Here is an 18726-nt window from a genome sequence, read left to right as displayed (position 1 = left end):
ATGTGTCCCCCCATTGAATGAAAACACTCCATTTGGAGTCAAACTTTAACAACTTATAATATTCCAAGATATCCTGCAAAACATGAATTATCAGTAATGTCCCATCTCATGTAATTTATAATTATTATTTCTCAGTCACCCTATGCCCAAAAAGGGACTCCTGTTACATAAACTATCTGTCTCATTTTTCTTTACAGGGGAGTTACTCGGTTATGTAACTATGTCTCTAGAAGCCTTGGTTTCTCCACTTGGGCATTCATTTACACATGAAGGAGTGACATTGAGGATTACTCCCAATGTGAGCATTGTACTCTTGGATGTCAAGATTCAGGCCTTTACACTGGAAGGGGACAATTTTGGACAAGGTAAGCCACACTGGGATGACAATATTGGCACATTTTGATGGCTGGAAGTGAAAAGTGGGAAATTTGGGCCAGATCCTCAATAGAGATGCGCAGGCGGATCTGCTGTTCTGCCTGCGTATCCCTGTTTCTATCTTTGGAACTGATCCACAGAATCAGTTTCCAAGAGATAGACAGAAGATCCGACATGTGTAAGGGACTTACACTGCCGGATCTTAGGATGCAGTACCGCATCCGCCGCTGGGGGCATTTCGAGTCGAAATGCCGCTTCGGGTATGCAAATTAGCACTTACGGAGATCCACGAAGCTTTTCAGCTTCGTTTTTTCTCCGTAAGTATTAGTTTGCAATCGTAAAAATATCGCTGCTTTTACAAAGTGTAAAGTTAGTACACCTTGTAAAAGCTGACCCTTCTTTCCAGCGACGCTGTCTTTTTTTTTTTTTTTTTTCCCGCCGCAACTCGTTTTTTTTCCCGACGCAACTTTTTTGACCCGGCGCGATTCACGAAGCTCGGCGTAACGTAATTTCGCGCTATGCACGTCGGGAAAATGACGAGCATGCGCAGTACATCCGGCGCGGGAGCGCGCCTAATTTAAATGGGACTCGCCCCATTTGAATTGGGAACGCCTTACGCCGGCCAGATTTAAGTTACACAGCCGAAAATTTCTAGGTAAGTGCTTTGTGGATCGGGCACGTAGGTAGAAATTTTCAGCCAGTGTAACTTAAATGGGAATATTTAAGTTACGGCGGCTGGCTGTGGATCTGGCCCTTTGAGTGGAGAAAGAAAAACATTTGTGCTTTTGACTGCTGGTGATTGATTGCTTGTGGTTGCAATTGTTTCAGTTTTTTCTTCGGGATCTTTGCTAGCATCTTTTTAAAACACCTTTCTGTAAGGCCCCGTACACACGATAGAATCCATCCGCAGATAAATCCCAGCAAATGGGTTTCTGCGGATAGATTCTATGGTGTGTACACGCCAGCGGATCTGTTTCCGCGGAGAAATCTCCTCTGGGATGGATTCCAGCAGATCGGATATTTGCTGTGCTGCACAACAAATCCATCTGCTGGAATCCATTCCAACGGATGGATCCGCTCGTCTGTACAGACTTACCGGATCCATTCGTCCAAAGGGATTCCCCGCACGCGTCGTAATGATTTGACGCATGCGTGGAATTCCTTATATGACAGCGTCGCGACGGCGCGACACGTCATCGGCAGAGGATTTCCGCGCGGATTTCAATGCGATGGTGTGTACACTCCATCCCATCGAAATCAGCGGAAATCTTTGAGAGGATTTATTCGTGGAAACGGTCCGCTGGACCGTATCTGCGGATAAATCCTCTCGTGTGTACGGGGCCTAACTTATTAAATAGCATTTTTTTCTTTCCTTCCGTCTGCTAATTAAAGAGTAGGTAAACCCCGGACAATTTTTTTTTCCAATTTTAACATTCAGTAGCTCATTACATGAGATAATCGATTGAAATCGGCCCTAAACGAGGTCTGTAAATACCGTATTTAGGGTGTTCTCTTCATTTCCGTGTATTGGCCGAGCCATTGTTAGTGCTGTTTTGTGAATCTGTTCTGTACGCCACTTCCGCCCTTACTCTGTTTCCCTTTTGAAATCTTGCGCATGCGCCGTAGCACCTTAACCAAGCCTTGATCTCAATTAGCTATATTCAGGTAGGGGCGCGCAACTGTAAGGCGGTGTAGCGTATCGTATTTACGCTACGCCGCCTTAAGTCAGAGAGACAAGTACTGTATTCACAAAGTACTTGCCTCCTAACTTACGGCGGCGTAGCGTAAATGCGGCGGGCGGAAGCACGCCTAATTCAAAATAGGCTGAGAGTGCGTGTTTTATGATAATTTGCTTTGACCTGACGTGATTGACTTTTTTTGGAACGGCGCATGCGCCGTCCGCCTACATTTCCCAGTGTGCATTGCGGCAAAGTACACCGCACGGTCCTATTGATTTCGACGTGGACGTAAATGACGTAAATCTCTATTCACGGACGACTTACGCAAACGGCGTAAATTTTTCGAATTTCGAAGCGGGAACGGCGGCCATACTTTACCATTACTTTTCCAACTATTTGATGGAATATCTTTAGGCCTGATAATGCGTTACGTAAACGGCGTATCTGTACTGCGTCGGCCGGGCGTACGTTTGTGAATAGGCGTATCTAGTGATTTACATATTCTACGCCGACCGCAATGGAAGCGCCACCTAGCGGCCAGCCTAAATATTGCACCCTAAGATAGGACGGTGCAAGCCTATCTTAGGTCGGCGCAGATTCCGAGTTAGGTCAGCGTATCTACTCATACGCCGACCTAACTCTATGTGAATCTAGCTAAATGTGTCTATGGCTGCTCTGATTCACTCCCCTGTGTGACGTCTTATTCAGTCACAAGGGGGAGTATCAGGAAGAAGAGAATTAGTGCAGCACCGCAAGACTTCTCCTCTGTGCCATTTAGAGGGGAAGCTCATTCACAGTAATTTCCCGACATGAAGGGAATACAGAAATGGCACACTTTAGGTGCCGTTAATGAAAGATCATACTGCGCAATCGCGCATGATGTCATCTACCACTAAAAGATGATTTTCATTGAAAATGCAGCAGTAAGTACACTTTCACAGGCAGCGATCAGCTGCCTGTGTTATCTACTATCTGAACAGATTAAGTTGTCTCTGAGGGTTTACAACTAGGGATGAGCCGAACATACCCGCATTCGACTCGCACCAGAACGCTCGAACGGACCGACAGTTCGAGCGAACATTTAGAACCCCATTGAAGTCTATGGGACTGGAACGTTCGAATTCAAAAGTGCTCATTTTAAGGCCCAATATTCAAGTTATTGTTGGAAAACATCTTTGAGAACCCGGGTCTTTCCCCGGGAACATGTATCAATGGAGAAAAAACTTTTAAAAATTGTAGTTTTTTCTGGAGCAGCGATTTTAATGATGCCTAAAGTGAAAAAAAAAATCAAAAATTCCTATAAATATCGTACCTGCTGGGTGTCTATAGTAGTGGCACGTGTTTAGAAATGTCCCTGCACAACATGAGATTACTCTTAGGCCCCGTACACACAACCGTTTTTCTTGGCAGAATCCAGCACGAAACTCGATGGGAGACGAATTCTGCCGAGAAAACCGGTCGTGTGTACACTTTTCGCCGAGAAACCCGTCGGGAAACTCGTCGGGCCAAATAGAGAGCATGTTCTCTATTTCCTCGTTGGGCAATGGGAAAATTTGTCTTGACGAGTTTTCTGACAGCCGAACAAGGAACTCGACGAGCATAACGTTGTGTTTTGCCCGTCGAGTTTCTCGGTCGTGTGTACGGGGCCTCAGAAAAAAGTAATTTAATACTGCTTGCGGCTTTAGGGCCAGATTCACATAGAGATACAACGGTGTATCTCCTGATACACCGTCGTATCTCTGACTTAGGCCGGTCGTATCTATGCGACTGATTCATAGAATCAGTCACGCATAGATATGCCTAAGATCCGACAGGTGTAACTGTGTTACACCATCGGATCTTAACTGCAATTTAAAAATGGCCGCTGGGGGCGTTCTCGCTGATTTACGCTGAGAAATATGTAAATCAGCAAGATACGCCAATTCACGAACGTACGCGGGCCCGACGCAGTCACTTAACGTCGTTTACGTTAGCGTTTTCCCGGCGTATACTTACCCCTGCTTCTATGAGGCGCAGCCAATGTTAAGTATGGCCGTCGTTCCCGCGTCAATTTTTTTTTACTTCGTTTGCGTACGTCGATTCACAAAACCGCTCGTCGCAAGTTACGCTCACGCCAAAACCACTGACGTCCTAGCGACGTCATTGGGAGCAATGCACGCCGGGAAAATTCGCGGACGGCGCATGCGCATTTAAATCGGCGCAGGGACGCGCCTGATTTAAATAGTACACTCCCCCTAGCCACGGAATTTGAATTCCGCCGGGGGATTTACGATCCGTCGCCGCAAGTTTGGAGGTAAGTGTTTTGTGAATTACCCACTTGCCTCTCAAGCTTGCGGCGGCGGATCTTAAATAACATACGCGGTTTTAAAGATCAGCTGATCTATGTGAATCTAGCCCACAATGTAATGTTTGGTCCCTGCAATATGGATAAAAATCATTGAAAAAAATAGCATGAGTTTCCCCGCCACCACTCCCCCCAGGTCATTACAAGACCCAGTGCCGATCCTGACCTCCCTGGGGCCCTAAGCAAAATAACGACAGTGACATGTCACATTAACCACTTGCCTACTGTGCACATACACCCCCTTCCTGCCCAGACTAAATTTTAGCTTCCAGCACTGCGTCACTTTAACTGACAATTGCGCGGTCGTGCGACGTGGCTTCCAAACAAAATTGACGTCCTTTTTTTCCCACAAATAGAGCTTTCTTTTGGTGGTATTTGAACGCCTGTGCGGTTTTTAGTTTTTGCGCTATAAACAAAAAAAAAGCGAAAATTTTGAAAAAAAAAACACAATATTTTTTACTTTTTGCTATAATAAATATCCTATTTAAAAAAAAAATGTTTTATCTCCGTTTAGGCCAATACGTATTCTTCTACGTATTTTTGTTAAAAAAAATAAAATTGCATTAACCGTATAATGACTGGTTTGTTATATTGCTTACAAAATAGGGGACATAATTATGATTTTTTTTTTATTTATTTTGTACTAGGAATGGCGGCGATCTGCGATTTTTTTTTCGGGACTGCGACATTATAGCGGACACATTGGACATTTTTTGACACATTTTTGGGACCATTCACATTTATACAGTGAACAGTGCTATAAATATGCATTGATTACTGTATAAATGTGACTGGCAGGGAAGGGGTTAACCACTAGGGGGCGAGGAAGGGGTTAAATGTGCAGCCTGATCAGTGTTCTAACTGTGGGGGGAGGGGGGTGACTGGGGGAGGTGACCGATCTGTGTCCCTATGTACAAGAGACACAGATCGGTCTCCTCTCTCCCTGACAGGACGTGGAGCTCTGTGTTTACACACAGTGCTCCACGTCCCCGCTCAGTTACCGGGCAAATGCGGGTGCCCGGCGGCCATCGCGGCTGCCGGGCACGCGCACAGTGTTCCCAGTAATGCGACGGTGCACGCCCGTGCCCCCTAGCAGCTTCTAATGACAGGACGTCATATGACGTTCTGTCAGAACAACAGGGGATACCGCCCGCCGTCATTTGACGGCGTGCGGTACTAAGGAGGTTAAAGAAAGTTGAGAAGCGGGGGAGGGGTGTTCTGCTGTCGGAAATGACTCAGCCAGTGAGTTTAGAAGCGGGGTGAGGGGGCAAAAATTACTTCTCACCAGGTGGGGCCCTTTGCAGCTTTGCGGGGCCCTAAGCGGCTTGCATAGTGAGCCTATAGGGAGGATCGGCCCTGACAAGACCCTTTGGCCCTATATATTTTGAACAGCAGTATACAGGCGGTGCAAACAAGACAAGGACTGTAGGTTTGTTAAGTAGAATCTGAACCATGTCATACTTTGCTGCTGCATATATTTCCTAAAGAGACCCTCAACAAACTACATGACACTTGTGCCTGGTGATGAGGCCATTGATGTTCCAGTGGTGGCCCGTGAGCCTGTGGCCATACAGGCTTGGCCCCCCAAAGCGCACATGCTGTGTGGCAACTGTGTCTCTCTCTATCTCTCTCTCTCTAACTGACTGACTGACTTCTCTTTAACAAAGCCGAAACACACTACACGCGGCCGCCTTGCAGGCGGCCTTATATAGTGTGGGGCATGTACTAAACCCCCTGAGCCATAATTGGCCAAAGCTACCCTGGCTTTAGCCAATTATGGTTCTTTGTTTTTTGCGCGCTGTGATTGGCCAAGCATGCAGGTTCATGGTGCATGCTTGACCAATCATCAGCGCGCAATGCCACAGTGAATTATGGGCCGATGTGCGTCACTCGAATTTGGCGCGAACGACCCGTTTTTTTCGAAATCCGTCAAACGTACGAACAGACGATGTTCGAGTCGAACACCAAGCTCTTCCCTATTTACAACCACTTTTAGAGGAGTGGTTAATTGTTTACATGTGCTAGCCTACAGGTACTATATAACTTCCTGTAGATACTCACTCTGAGCTTGCTCACATTTTGCTTGCTGGAACATTGACAAAATGGCAAATTTAAATGAAAATACTAGAGTTTAAAACAGTAGATGATAACAGGAGTCTTTCAACCTGTAAGTAACATATGACATTTCCTGTTAGTACCTGGGATAATGAGCGCTAGCAAGGTTGACAGTTTTGTGCAGTGCACTGCAAGTACACAGTAAAGGGGCAACAGCTCCAGGATGGATACTGCTGCAACCGATGTGAGCAGTTTGCCCTTCTGGAAGCTCACGTTCGAGATCTGGAGGAGCAAATTGCAACACTGGGCAGAACTGACAACCTTGCAAGGGGTCCTCTACTCAGTGAGCAGGTGGTTAATAGTGTTGATGGGGAGGGTGGAGGCGGTAAATCAGGATTATCAGGTAGGAAGACTGGTTACTGTAGTCAGAGGGGGTGGTAGGGGCTCACGGAAAGGGAAGGCCAGCCCCCGGTTTGAGCACCCAAACAGGGTGTGGGGGGGGTGTAAAGCTCAGATGTGGCAGCCATAGATGTCACTGCTACCCCTAACAGCCAGAGCAGCCCATCTAGTAGGGGTGGTAAGGGTAATGCAGTAGGCCTAGACAGCTGGTGGTAATAGGCGATTCTATAATCATAAGGACTAATAATTTGTCACCAGGATCACCTCAACCAAATGGTTTTCTGTTTTTTTTTTTTTTTTTAATTATTATATATATGTTATATTATTTTCTTGAGTACATTTTTGACTTCTTTTGCTGGGCATATACAAAAGTTTTCCCTTAATACTTCACCTCCCCTTACCCGTCCCTCCCCCCCCCCCCCCTCCTATCTCACCAAAACAATCTCCTTATACCTCTACTTCTCTCTGATTTTTCTATAATGGCCTTAAGTATCTTCTCTTAATTTTTCCGCGTAACTCCACGATTTCTTAAAAGTTCTCCAATTTTCCCATTTCATGTTTTGTAATATGTTATTACCCTCCATGTCCTCCTGCAGTTCCTCCATTTTATACGTTTCTTCAACCGCATCGATCCATTCCCAGATCGATGGGCATTCCACCTCTTGCCAGCCCCTTGGAATTAATCTTTTGGCAGCATTCAATAGGTGTGGTACTAGTGATTTTTTATAACTTTTAATGCCTTCTTCTCCCCCGTGAAACAGGACAACCCAAGGGTCCATCTTTATCTTTTTCTTTGTAATCTCTTCGACACAGGCCAATATTTTTTCCCAGTACCTCCTTATCTTAGGGCATCCCCACCACAGGTGCGCCATATTTCCTGGTAAACCGCATCCCCTCCAGCACTCTCCAGTCTGTCCCTCTTTAAACTTTTTTAATTTGTCTGGTGTCATATACCATCCGGCTATGCATTTAAAACACATCTCTGCTGTGCGGCTATCCACCGCGGAGGAGTGTGTCAGGGTCAGCATTTTCTCTATTGTGGTCCTATCCTGATGTGTCCCTAGTTCCCTTTCCCATTTTTTAATGAATGGGGGTATGTTCTGCTCTTCCATCTTTAGTAACATCTTATATAGTCCCGAGATAGTTCCTCTGGCTTTTTTTGTAGCGCATATTTTTTCCAATTCCAATAACTGATCTCCCGACCTCAGTGGGTGTGGAAGGTCTTGAATAAAATGGTTTAGTTGCCGATATCTCCATTCATTAATTTCCAGGAAAGAGTTTTTTAATTTCAACTCCTGTAGTGTTAAAATGTGCCCTTCCTTCATTATATCTCTTAATTGTATAGTGTCCATTTTAATCCAATTTCCCCCCACTTGTGTTTTACCTGGTGCAAAATAATCATTATTCTTTAGTGATATAAGGGGTGAATTGTACTCTTTCACAATTTTTTTATAGACCGTGTCCCAAACTTTAAGTGCATTTTTAGTTATCTCGTGTGCGTTTTTATCTATTGTCCTAAATTGTGGAGGGTTCCAAATTATCTTATCTAACCTTGCCTGTGACAATTTATTTTCTACACTAACCCACCTTTTTTCTTTGCTAGCCCTGGCCCACTCCACCACTCTTGTTAATATCACCGCCTCATAGTATCTTTTGACATCGGGGACCGCTAATCCACCCTTTTTTTTTGGTTGTTTTAGGGTCTGAAGTGCTATCCTGTGCTTCTTATTTCTCCATATATAATTCATTATTAATTTTCTAAGGGCCGAGAACAATGTCCCGGGGAGGGCAATGGGGATCATCTGGAACTTATATAAAATTTTTGGCAGAATGACCATTTTGCAGTAATTAATTCGTCCTATCCATGATATTGCCCTGTTTTCCACCCTTTTTGTTTCTGTCTTAATTTCATTTAATAAAGGGATAAAATTTATCGTATACATCTCCCTAGTAGATTTTGCTAGCAGTATTCCTAGGTATTTGAGTTCTTTCACCCAAGCAAATTTGTACTTCATTTCCAGGAGTTGTTCTTCTATCTTGCTTATGTTTATACTCATAATCTTCGTTTTTGTGATGTTTAATTTAAAGTTTGAGATTTCTCCGTATTCGCTACAAAGGTTTAAAAGGTTTGGAATTGATGTTTTGGGTTCCATTAAATAGAAGAGGACGTCGTCTGCAAAAGCTGCAAGTTTATGTTCCTCCTCTCCTATTTTAACCCCTTTTATTTTTTGAGAGTTTCTGATCCTAGCCAGCAGGGGTTCCAATGCGAGCACGAACAGTAATGGCGATAGAGGGCACCCTTGCCTTGTACCGTTTCTCATTAAGAAGGTTTGAGAGAGACTTCCATTTATTTTTATTTTGGCCGTGGGGGACCTGTAGAGAGTGCCAATCCACTCCATCATCCTCTGTCCAAACCCCATTTCCTTCAGGGTGAGCAACATGAGTCCCCAGTCTACCCTGTCAAACGCTTTTTCTGCGTCTATCGACAGAAGTAGACCTGGGGACCCTGCCGCCTTCATTTTCCGAAGGATTAACAGTGTTCTAACCCCATTGTCTCTCCCCTCTCTTCCCTGGACAAAACCCGTCTGATCCGGGTACACCAATCTCGCCATTTCCTGTTTAACTCTCCCGGCCAATACCTTTGCAAACAGTTTTAAGTCTGTATTGAGCAGAGATATCGGCCGGTATCCTGAACAGTTTCCGATGTCCTTCCCTTCCTTAGGGATAACGGTGATAGTTGCTTCCGATGCCTCTTTACTTAGTTCGTACTCCTTTCCAAGCCCATTATAATACTGGCATAGCCTTGGCAGAAGTATCTCCTTAAATTTTTTGTAATACATTACTGTAAAGCCGTCTGGCCCCGGACTTTTACCTGAGGCAGAGCTTGATAGTGCTACTCTAATTTCGTTTTCCGTTATTTGCCTGTCCATCCCCTGTGCGTCTATTTGACTGACTTTTGATAACCTTGCTTCTTCTAAAAATGCTGAGATTTTTTTGTCTTTCTCCCCTTTTTGCCAGTTTTTTTGTTCTACTGAGTATAATTTTTCATAATATAATCTAAATGTTTCAGCAATATCTTTTGTTGTATGCAAGACCTCTCCTTTTTCGTTTTTAATTTTATCTATATAATTCCTTGATTTCTTTTTTTGTACCATCCGGGCAAGATGTTTGCTTGTTTTATTTCCCCACCTATATCTCTCCCTTGCCACCAAGTTAAATTCCCTTCTTGTTTCCCGATCAATAAGTTCTTTAAGTTCGTTCCGCTTATTAACTAGGTCCAGATAAATATCTCGTTGTTTACCATTTTTCTTATGTGTTAGTTCCAAATTGAAGATCTCATCTACTAATTTTTCCTTCTTACTGTTCATTTCTTTTTTCCTCCTCGCCCCTTCGGAGATTAACACCCCTCTAATCACCGCCTTATGGGCATCCCATAATGTTGCTGCCGAAATTTCATCTGTCTTGTTTATCTTAAAATATTCCTCTAATTCTTTTTTAACCCTCATTAAACTTTTTTCTTCTATTAGTAGTTTCTCATTTAGTCTCCAATTTGGGTAGGTCCTTTGATTGCCTATAATATTTATGGATATACTGATTGGGGCATGGTCGGAAATCGTCATGGTCTCTATTTTTGTCTCGACCACCGCATCTAACATTCTATGCTCAATGAAAATGTGATCGATCCGGGAGTAACTTTCGTGTACGTAAGAATAAAATGTATAATCTCGTTTGCTTGGGTTAAAGATCCTCCATGTGTCTACTAATTGGCTTCTATGTAGACTACCTTTTACCTTTCTCAGTTGCCTTTCTTGAGTCTCTAATGTTTGGTGTGTTTTATCGGCCTTTGTGTCCATACAAAAATTTAAGTCTCCTCCCAATATTATCTTTCCCCTCCTGAAATCTTTTAATTTCCCCAGGATTCCCTGGAGGTATTTCATCGGGGAGGTATTCGGTGCATATATGTTTACAAGAGTATATTCCTCCTCCTCTAGTTTTCCCCTTAAAAAGAGGAATCTCCCTTCTGGGTCTGTCATTCGGTCTGTTAACACAAACCTAATCCCCTTAGCTATCCCAATTGCTACCCCTCTGGCCCTTTTAGAAATGGTGTCCCCATAGTACCATATGGGGAAGTCAGGGGAATATAGCTTTATGTTTGATCCCAATGTAAGATGGGTTTCCTGCAGGAGGAAAACATCTGACCTATACCTCTTTAGTTCCTTTAGTACCTTATGTCTCTTTGATGGACTATTGAGGCCTTTTACATTATAAGATAGGCATTTAATTACCGGCATCTTGGTTGTTGGTTACAGTTTCTTCCGCTTGTTTTGGTGAGATAGGATATCTTCCCCCCCCTCCTCCCTCCCCCTCCCCTCCCTCTCCCCCCCTCCCCCTTCCCCCCTCCCTCCCCTCCCCCCCCAACCCATCCCTCCCTCCTTCCCATCTCTTCCCCCCTCCCTCCCTCCCCCCTATTTGGCCTATTAAAGGCCTCTGGACCATCTTCCATATCTTGGTCCAGATCGCTCTGGGTGGGGGTCTGAGATTGCCTCCCCCCCTCCCGGTTTTCCACCCGGGAGGGGGGGGAGGGGACAAAGCCCCAGCCCGAGGTCAGAGGAGAGCCCAAGCAAAGGATAAAAAAGAGCAAAAGAGGAAAAAGGCAAAAAAGAAAAACGCAAAACGCAAAGACAGGAAAGGGAAACTAGGGGAAACAAGGGAGAGGGGGGAGGGGGGGAGTTTCCATTCTCCCCCCCTCGCCTTCCCATCCCTGTCCCCCCCCTACCCCCAACCTGGTAGGTCAGGGACCTGGATATCCAACTTTCTACAAAATTCCCTTAAGTCCTCGGGAAATCTTAGTGTCGCAGATCTCCCTTCCTTTGTTCCAATTAGGCAAGCGGGGAACCCCCAATTATATTTAATGTTCAAGTCTGTCATCCGTTTCAAGAGCGGTTTTAACAACCATCTCCTTGCCAGGGTTTCTGGGGCAACATCCGTGAATATCTGCAGCTCCGTCCCTTCAAACACTATCGGGGGTTGTCCCCTCAGCTTCTTCCAAATTGCCTCTTTTTCTTCATAAAATCTGAACCTCATTATGACATCTCTTGTTCGCTCGGGGGTCGTTCTTTTCGGATTTCCCACTCGATGGACCCTTTCGATTCCAATTGGGTTGTCTATTGTTCTTTCCAGTATTGGGTTAAATATCCTCTGCACTATTGGCCTGAGGTCCTCGTCCCTCTTCTCTGGTATGAATCTTATCCTTAAGTTTTGTCTCCGGCTTCTATTTTCCTGATCCTCCAGTTTGTAGAGAATATGCCTCTGTTGCAATTGAATCTGATCCATCTGGACCTTTAGTGCGTTTGATTCCCGCTCCTGTCTCTCTATCTGTTCCTCTGCTGTTTCTATCCTAGAGAGCATGTGGATAAAATCTGTCCGTAAATTCTGTATTTCACCTTTTATCACATTTTCCAGCCTTAATAGCATCTCCGCCATTTCTCCTTTTGAGGGGGACTGAGTGTCTGCGTTTCGTTCATCCACCCTGCTACTTTCCAGTCTGCTTCCTGTAGGTCCCTCCTCTCTTAATTCTATAGATGTTTCTCTAGAAATGTCACTCTGGGGTTTCTTATTTTCAGCTTTTTTGACTTTGTTCGTTTGTTGTTGCTTTATTACTCCCTGGGCCTCGGGGACCCGCGGACTTTCCCCTCTTGTTACGAATGGTCTAATCGAACTTGTTGCTGTTGTATTGCTTGGAGTAGTTGGGGGTCCCCCCCTTGTTGATCTACTCGTCATTCTACTCATCTTAGTCACCTTCCTTCTAATTCTCTTCCCCAGCTTGGCCTCCTATTCCCAGCGGGTTAATAGAGAGTCCAGTGTCAGGGAGAGACTCAGTATGGCATGTCAAACTGGGTTAGGCCAAATGTTTACTTTGTAGGGATTTGTTGTTTGCTCCTTTAATTCTGTCCTTCTCCCCTCCACCCCTCTCCTGGCTCCTCACCTACCGATATTATCTCGGTTTTCAGATGTTCTGATAGTTTAAGCCGCATAGATCAGTATTTCATTCAACCGCTAAACCCAGTATTTATGTGCGTCAAGGACTGGGAAAAAAGAGAGGCGAGAACAATTCTCCTTCTAGGTATCTGTTTCTGGGGTTTGTAGGGGAGAAGAGAGAAAAAGGAGAAGATACTTGAGCTCCAGATCTCCTCACAATCTCTCCCCCCCCTCCGTCCCCCACTCCCCTCTCCCCTAATCCAATGCAGGTATTCAGAGATTCAGGCCTTTAAGTAATCTGACTATCTGGTTATTTTAGGGCCAGGGAGTAGAAGGACTTTCAGGGTGATCGTGGCCGTACCCCTCTTTCGCAGTACAGGGGAGCAAGGGGGATCCCCAAGTAATTGGACTCCTCAGGTGGATAAGAAAAAATAGTGAGCAGCGAGGGGGTCCGTCATTCACCCAGTATGCTGCACTGGGGATTTTATGTCCTGTGCATATGTGTTAGTTTGGGCTATTTAAGTTATTTTGTAACAGGCGTAGGTGGGTCCGTTTCTCCCCCCCGCTCCACTAGTTATCTTTCAGTCGTCTTTTATCATTGTTAGCTCTCAGTTAATATAATACAGTGTTTGGTGTCTTACACAGTCGTACTCAATTCAGATGGTTTAGGGTTTATCAGACAGTTCTTATACTCCATATTCCTCCACCTCCAAAAACATCACATACACATTTACTTAGCATATACCAGTGATTAAGTTAATAGCAGACCTTCTCCAATCTTCCTTAATAAGTTGGCCTAAATGTTTTCCTCCAGACCCTCCTTTACTTCTCCAGAAAGGGTGATCCCCCCTGCCTTACCTCCAAGCTTCCATCCTCCTTCCTGCCCATTAAAAAGGTGGCTTAGATCTGACCTTATTGCTGGTGGTTTGGGGTGTCCATCTGCGTGATCGGCAGCCTCGGTCCTCACATTGTATGTCCCTCTCCTTACTTTGATCTCTGTGTTGCTTCCGTTCATCTGCCTCCGCTCCTCACCAGCTGTTCGATCCGCCCTTAGTGCAGGCAGCGTGGCTCAGTTTAGCAGCAGTTTAGCAGCGTCTGATGGTGCCATACACAGCGGGGCTCAGCGTGTGACGCGTCAGGGTGAAAGGTGCCTCCTCCTCCTCTCGTTCATCGGCGCGGTCCGTCCTCGCAGCCGAGCAATCTCATTGCTGTCCTCTCCCCCCACCTACGAGCGCGCGCGCGTCCTCACGTGCACGTGCGCGCCATTCCCCCTCACAGGTGTTTCAACACTTCCCTTCAATTTTGGCCAATCTCTCTCTCTCTAACTGACTGACTGACTTCTCTTTAACAAAGCCGAAACACACTACACGCGGCCGCCTTGCAGGCGGCCTTATATAGTGTGGGGCATGTACTAAACCCCCTGAGCCATAATTGGCCAAAGCTACCCTGGCTTTAGCCAATTATGGTTCTTTGTTTTTTGCGCGCTGTGATTGGCCAAGCATGCAGGTTCATGGTGCATGCTTGACCAATCATCAGCGCGCAATGCCACAGTGAATTATGGGCCGATGTGCGTCACTCGAATTTGGCGCGAACGACCCGTTTTTTTCGAAATTCGTCAAACGTACGAACAGACGATGTTCGAGTCGAACACCAAGCTCTTCCCTATTTACAACCACTTTTAGAGGAGTGGTTAATTGTTTACATGTGCTAGCCTACAGGTACTATATAACTTCCTGTAGATACTCACTCTGAGCTTGCTCACATTTTGCTTGCTGGAACATTGACAAAATGGCAAATTTAAATGAAAATACTAGAGTTTAAAACAGTAGATGATAACAGGAGTCTTTCAACCTGTAAGTAACATATGACATTTCCTGTTAGTACCTGGGATAATGAGCGCTAGCAAGGTTGACAGTTTTGTGCAGTGCACTGCAAGTACACAGTAAAGGGGCAACAGCTCCAGGATGGATACTGCTGCAACCGATGTGAGCAGTTTGCCCTTCTGGAAGCTCACGTTCGAGATCTGGAGGAGCAAATTGCAACACTGGGCAGAACTGACAACCTTGCAAGGGGTCCTCTACTCAGTGAGCAGGTGGTTAAAAGTGTTGATGGGGAGGGTGGAGGCGGTAAATCAGGATTATCAGGTAGGAAGACTGGTTACTGTAGTCAGAGGGGGTGGTAGGGGCTCACGGAAAGGGAAGGCCAGCCCCCGGTTTGAGCACCCAAACAGGGTGTGGGGGGGTGTAAAGCTCAGATGTGGCAGCCATAGATGTCACTGCTACCCCTAACAGCCAGAGCAGCCCATCTAGTAGGGGTGGTAAGGGTAATGCAGTAGGCCTAGACAGCTGGTGGTAATAGGCGATTCTATAATCATAAGGACTAATAATTTGTCACCAGGATCACCTCAACCAAATGGTTTTCTGTATCCCTGGGGCCAGGGTTCGGCATGTAGTGGACATGGTTGTTAAATTACTGGAAGGGACTGGGCATGATCCAGCTGTCTTGGTCTATATTGGAACCAATGACAGAATGCATGGAAGGTGCAGGCTTTTTAAGAAAAATTTGAAAGAACTGGTCTGCAAGTTGAAGGGAAGGACCTCCAAGGTGACATTCTCTGAAATAATGCCTGTGCCATGGGCAACACAGGAAGGGCAGGGGGAGATTAGAGAGCTGAATGCATGCATGGCTAAAGACCTGGTGTAAGAGGGAAGGATTTGGGTTTCTAGAGCAAAAGGCTTACTTTTCATTGGGGTACAACGTATATGCTAAAGATGGTTTGCACCTAAATGAAAGGGGGTCTGCTGTGCTGGGGGAAAGGTTTATGGGAAGGCTGGCTACAGAACTAAGACTGGGGGAGGGTGAATTAGTATATAATAGGTCAGACGGGGTTAGTCCCTATTGGTAGATGGAATGGGGAAAGATGGGAGATGGCAGGTGATAAGGTTTCCATGTTACAAGCAATCATTGGAAACAGTACTATTTATAATAAAAAAATATGCAAAATACGTGTGCAAAATGTTGCAACATATTACAGTGTTTGTTTACCAATGCCAGAAGTCTGCCAAGAAAAATAGGTGAGTTGGAAGCTTTGGTGCAGGAAGAGAACTATGATTTAATTGGTATTGCTGAATCTTGGCTTTATTCTTCACATGACTGGACTATTAATATTCCTGGCTATGCTCTCTTTCACCAGAGTTCACATTCAACTATTTTTTTTACTCCAAAAGGGGGTTCCAGATTGTGATAATTTTGCCCCTGCAGACCCTCACATTTCTTTTGGGGGAAAGGATGTGGCGATGAGGTCCTTGTCCCCATCAGCATGGTGTCTTTGCCACCCAGGCTGCATGCTTTGATATGGGTCTGGTCTGAGTTATAAGAAGAAACCAATCCTGTTTTTGTTTTCTGAAAGTGACAGTAAAAATAGATAAAATCAGCTTGTTTTTCCTCCCTGAATTCATAGAAGACCCTTATCCAGCAATTCAGTCTGAGCTCCATGACATTTTTTTCTCAGCACATTATTAAAAAATAAAGTGAGGTCCTCCTAAAATTTAACAAAAACCCCATAACACGCATGAAGTCTGGGTGGCCAGGAAAGGGGTGGGGATTAGCAATTGTGCACTGTTTAACCAGCCATGAAGAGATTTTGCTTTGAATAAGGGTCTTTTATTAAATTTTAGGGGGACCCTAAAATTGTTTAAAAAAATTGTGTACTGTCCTTTCAAAATCAAGCAAGCCAAGAAAAAAATCTGTAATGTTATTATGGACAGGATTGTGATAAGAGGACCTGTAATATTATTATAGACAGGATTGGGGTAAGAGGACCTGTAATGTTATTATGGACAGGATTGGGATAAGAGGACCTTTAATGTTATTATGGGACATAATTGGGATAAGAGGACCTGTAATGTCATTCTGGATTGGAATGGAAAATACAGTAAAAACGTTGAAATGGGGGGTAACTAGATGCGCAAACCACACTATTGGATACTAAATAACGGATAGACTACAGCAGCAGCCACAACGATTGGGTGTTCACACACTTATAACAGTAATTAAAGGTAATGTGTTGGGGCGCTCGCTAATTAAGAATATTAATAAATTAGTAAATAAATAATCTAAAATCCCAGAATGAAAAATCCCATGCAATTTCTGTGCATGACAAATTACAACATCAAAAATGTGCAGCACTAAGGTGCATGATAGGTAATAAGTGCTAATCAGGTGCATCCATACATTGAAAATAAATTCAAGCAAACGGCACTGAATGTGCAAAATAAGTCCAATGTAAACAATAAAAATAATATATATTTTATATATATATATATATATATATATATATATATATATATATATATATCTTCATACAATTGTGCAAAAACGCATTAAAAGGTGCAAAATTCCAAAATTCCGGATCAAAAATCCAAACATGCAAAAAAATTAAATAAGTGCTAATCAGGTGCATCCATACATTGAAAATAAATTCAGCAAACGGCACTGGATGTGCAAAAGGAGTCCAATGTAAACAATAAGAATAAATGTCTTCATGCAATTGTGCAAAAACGCATTAAAGGTGCAAAATTCCGGATCAAAATTCCAAACATGCAAAGAAAAATGTAAAAAGTAAAGTCCACAACGTTTTCCAAATGTGCAGTGCTCAGAACTAGCTCAGAAAGTGCTTCACTCCCCACGTGCCCAGTCTCACCAGCCTCTTACCTCTAAGGCCCCATACTCACGAGCAAACATGTCTGCTGAAACTGGCCCGCAGGCCAGTTTCAGCAGACATGTTTGGTCGTGTGTGGGCGCGAGCGGGCCGAATTCCAGCAAACATTTGCCCGCCGGGCCTTTTCCCAGCAGACAAATATTCCTGGACTTGTTTTAAAACAGCCCGCTGGAATTCAGCCCGCTCGGACATGTACGGTCGTCAGTACAGACCTACCGTACATGTCCAGCCGCCCGCCGTGCCTCGCATGCGTCGAATGACTTCGACGCATGCGTGGAAGCATTTTAAAGGCGGGCCGCCCACGTCGCCGCGTCATTGTCGCGGCGACACCGCGTCATCGACGCGGCGACACCGCGGACACGCCCCGCGTATTGTTTACGCGCGGACTTCTGTACGATGGTGTGTACAACCATCGTACAGAAGCCCTCTGGCAGACATGTATGGTGAAAACGGTCCGACGGACCGCTTTCACCATACATGTTTGTCCGTGTGTACCCGGCCTAAGAGGCTTAAAGTAAGCCTTATGTGAAATCCCAATGGCAGCTCCTCTTTCACTCCAACTGCAGCAGCGTTTGCAGATCACCTTCACTTCACAAAGGCAGCGCTTAGCCAGTGTACAAGCCCCTCTTCATTTGAATCAATGACTCCCCATAAGGCACATATGACTCCCCATAAGGCACATATGGAAGGAATAACGCTCACAATAGTGTAAAAGCAACAGCATAATTTTAATATAAACATAGTATACACTCAAATTTCAGTTAAGGATCTCAAACATCAGACATCAAACACAGTAGTTTCTCCACTCCCGGTCGAGAGCGGAGACGTCACCAACAGCTCACTTCCCTCTCGCCACTTAATCATAGGGTATGGAGCTGTGCTGACAAGGGTGACTATTTAAAACAATTTCCTTTCCTTTCTGGGGTGAAAGAGTCCTGTCGGGTTACGATAGGACCAGTAAACAGCGGAGCTCCCTCCACTGGTCAAAGGTAGTAATCGCACCTAATATCAACTAGGTAAGAATGATCTTCTTACTCCCTCCCCTGGTGGATATATAGCATAACACCCTTAAACGGAGATAATAAACAACAAAAAGGTATTGTAGTGTGAATAATAATTAATTAAGCCACTTGATGATTTCCTTGAAGCTCACAATTACACACGATAATCCTGAA

General features: G+C 44.7%; 1 protein-coding gene across 1 annotated transcript in view; it reads left to right on the top strand.

The window, feature by feature from the left end:
• Positions 1–201: 201 nt before the first annotated feature.
• Positions 202–18726, top strand: part of LOC120921714 (proteinase-activated receptor 1-like) — a 48366-nt gene continuing 29841 nt past the window's right edge. The window contains exon 1 of the mRNA XM_040334254.1: positions 202–365. Coding sequence (XP_040190188.1) covers positions 221–365 — 145 coding nt within the window. The 5' untranslated portion in view covers positions 202–220. The remainder of the gene's footprint in view (positions 366–18726) is intronic.

Source organism: Rana temporaria (genome assembly GCF_905171775.1).
Source record: "Rana temporaria chromosome 3 unlocalized genomic scaffold, aRanTem1.1 chr3z, whole genome shotgun sequence".
NCBI classification, from domain to species: domain Eukaryota; kingdom Metazoa; phylum Chordata; class Amphibia; order Anura; family Ranidae; genus Rana; species Rana temporaria.
This window is presented reverse-complemented; position numbering and strand designations above follow the sequence as displayed.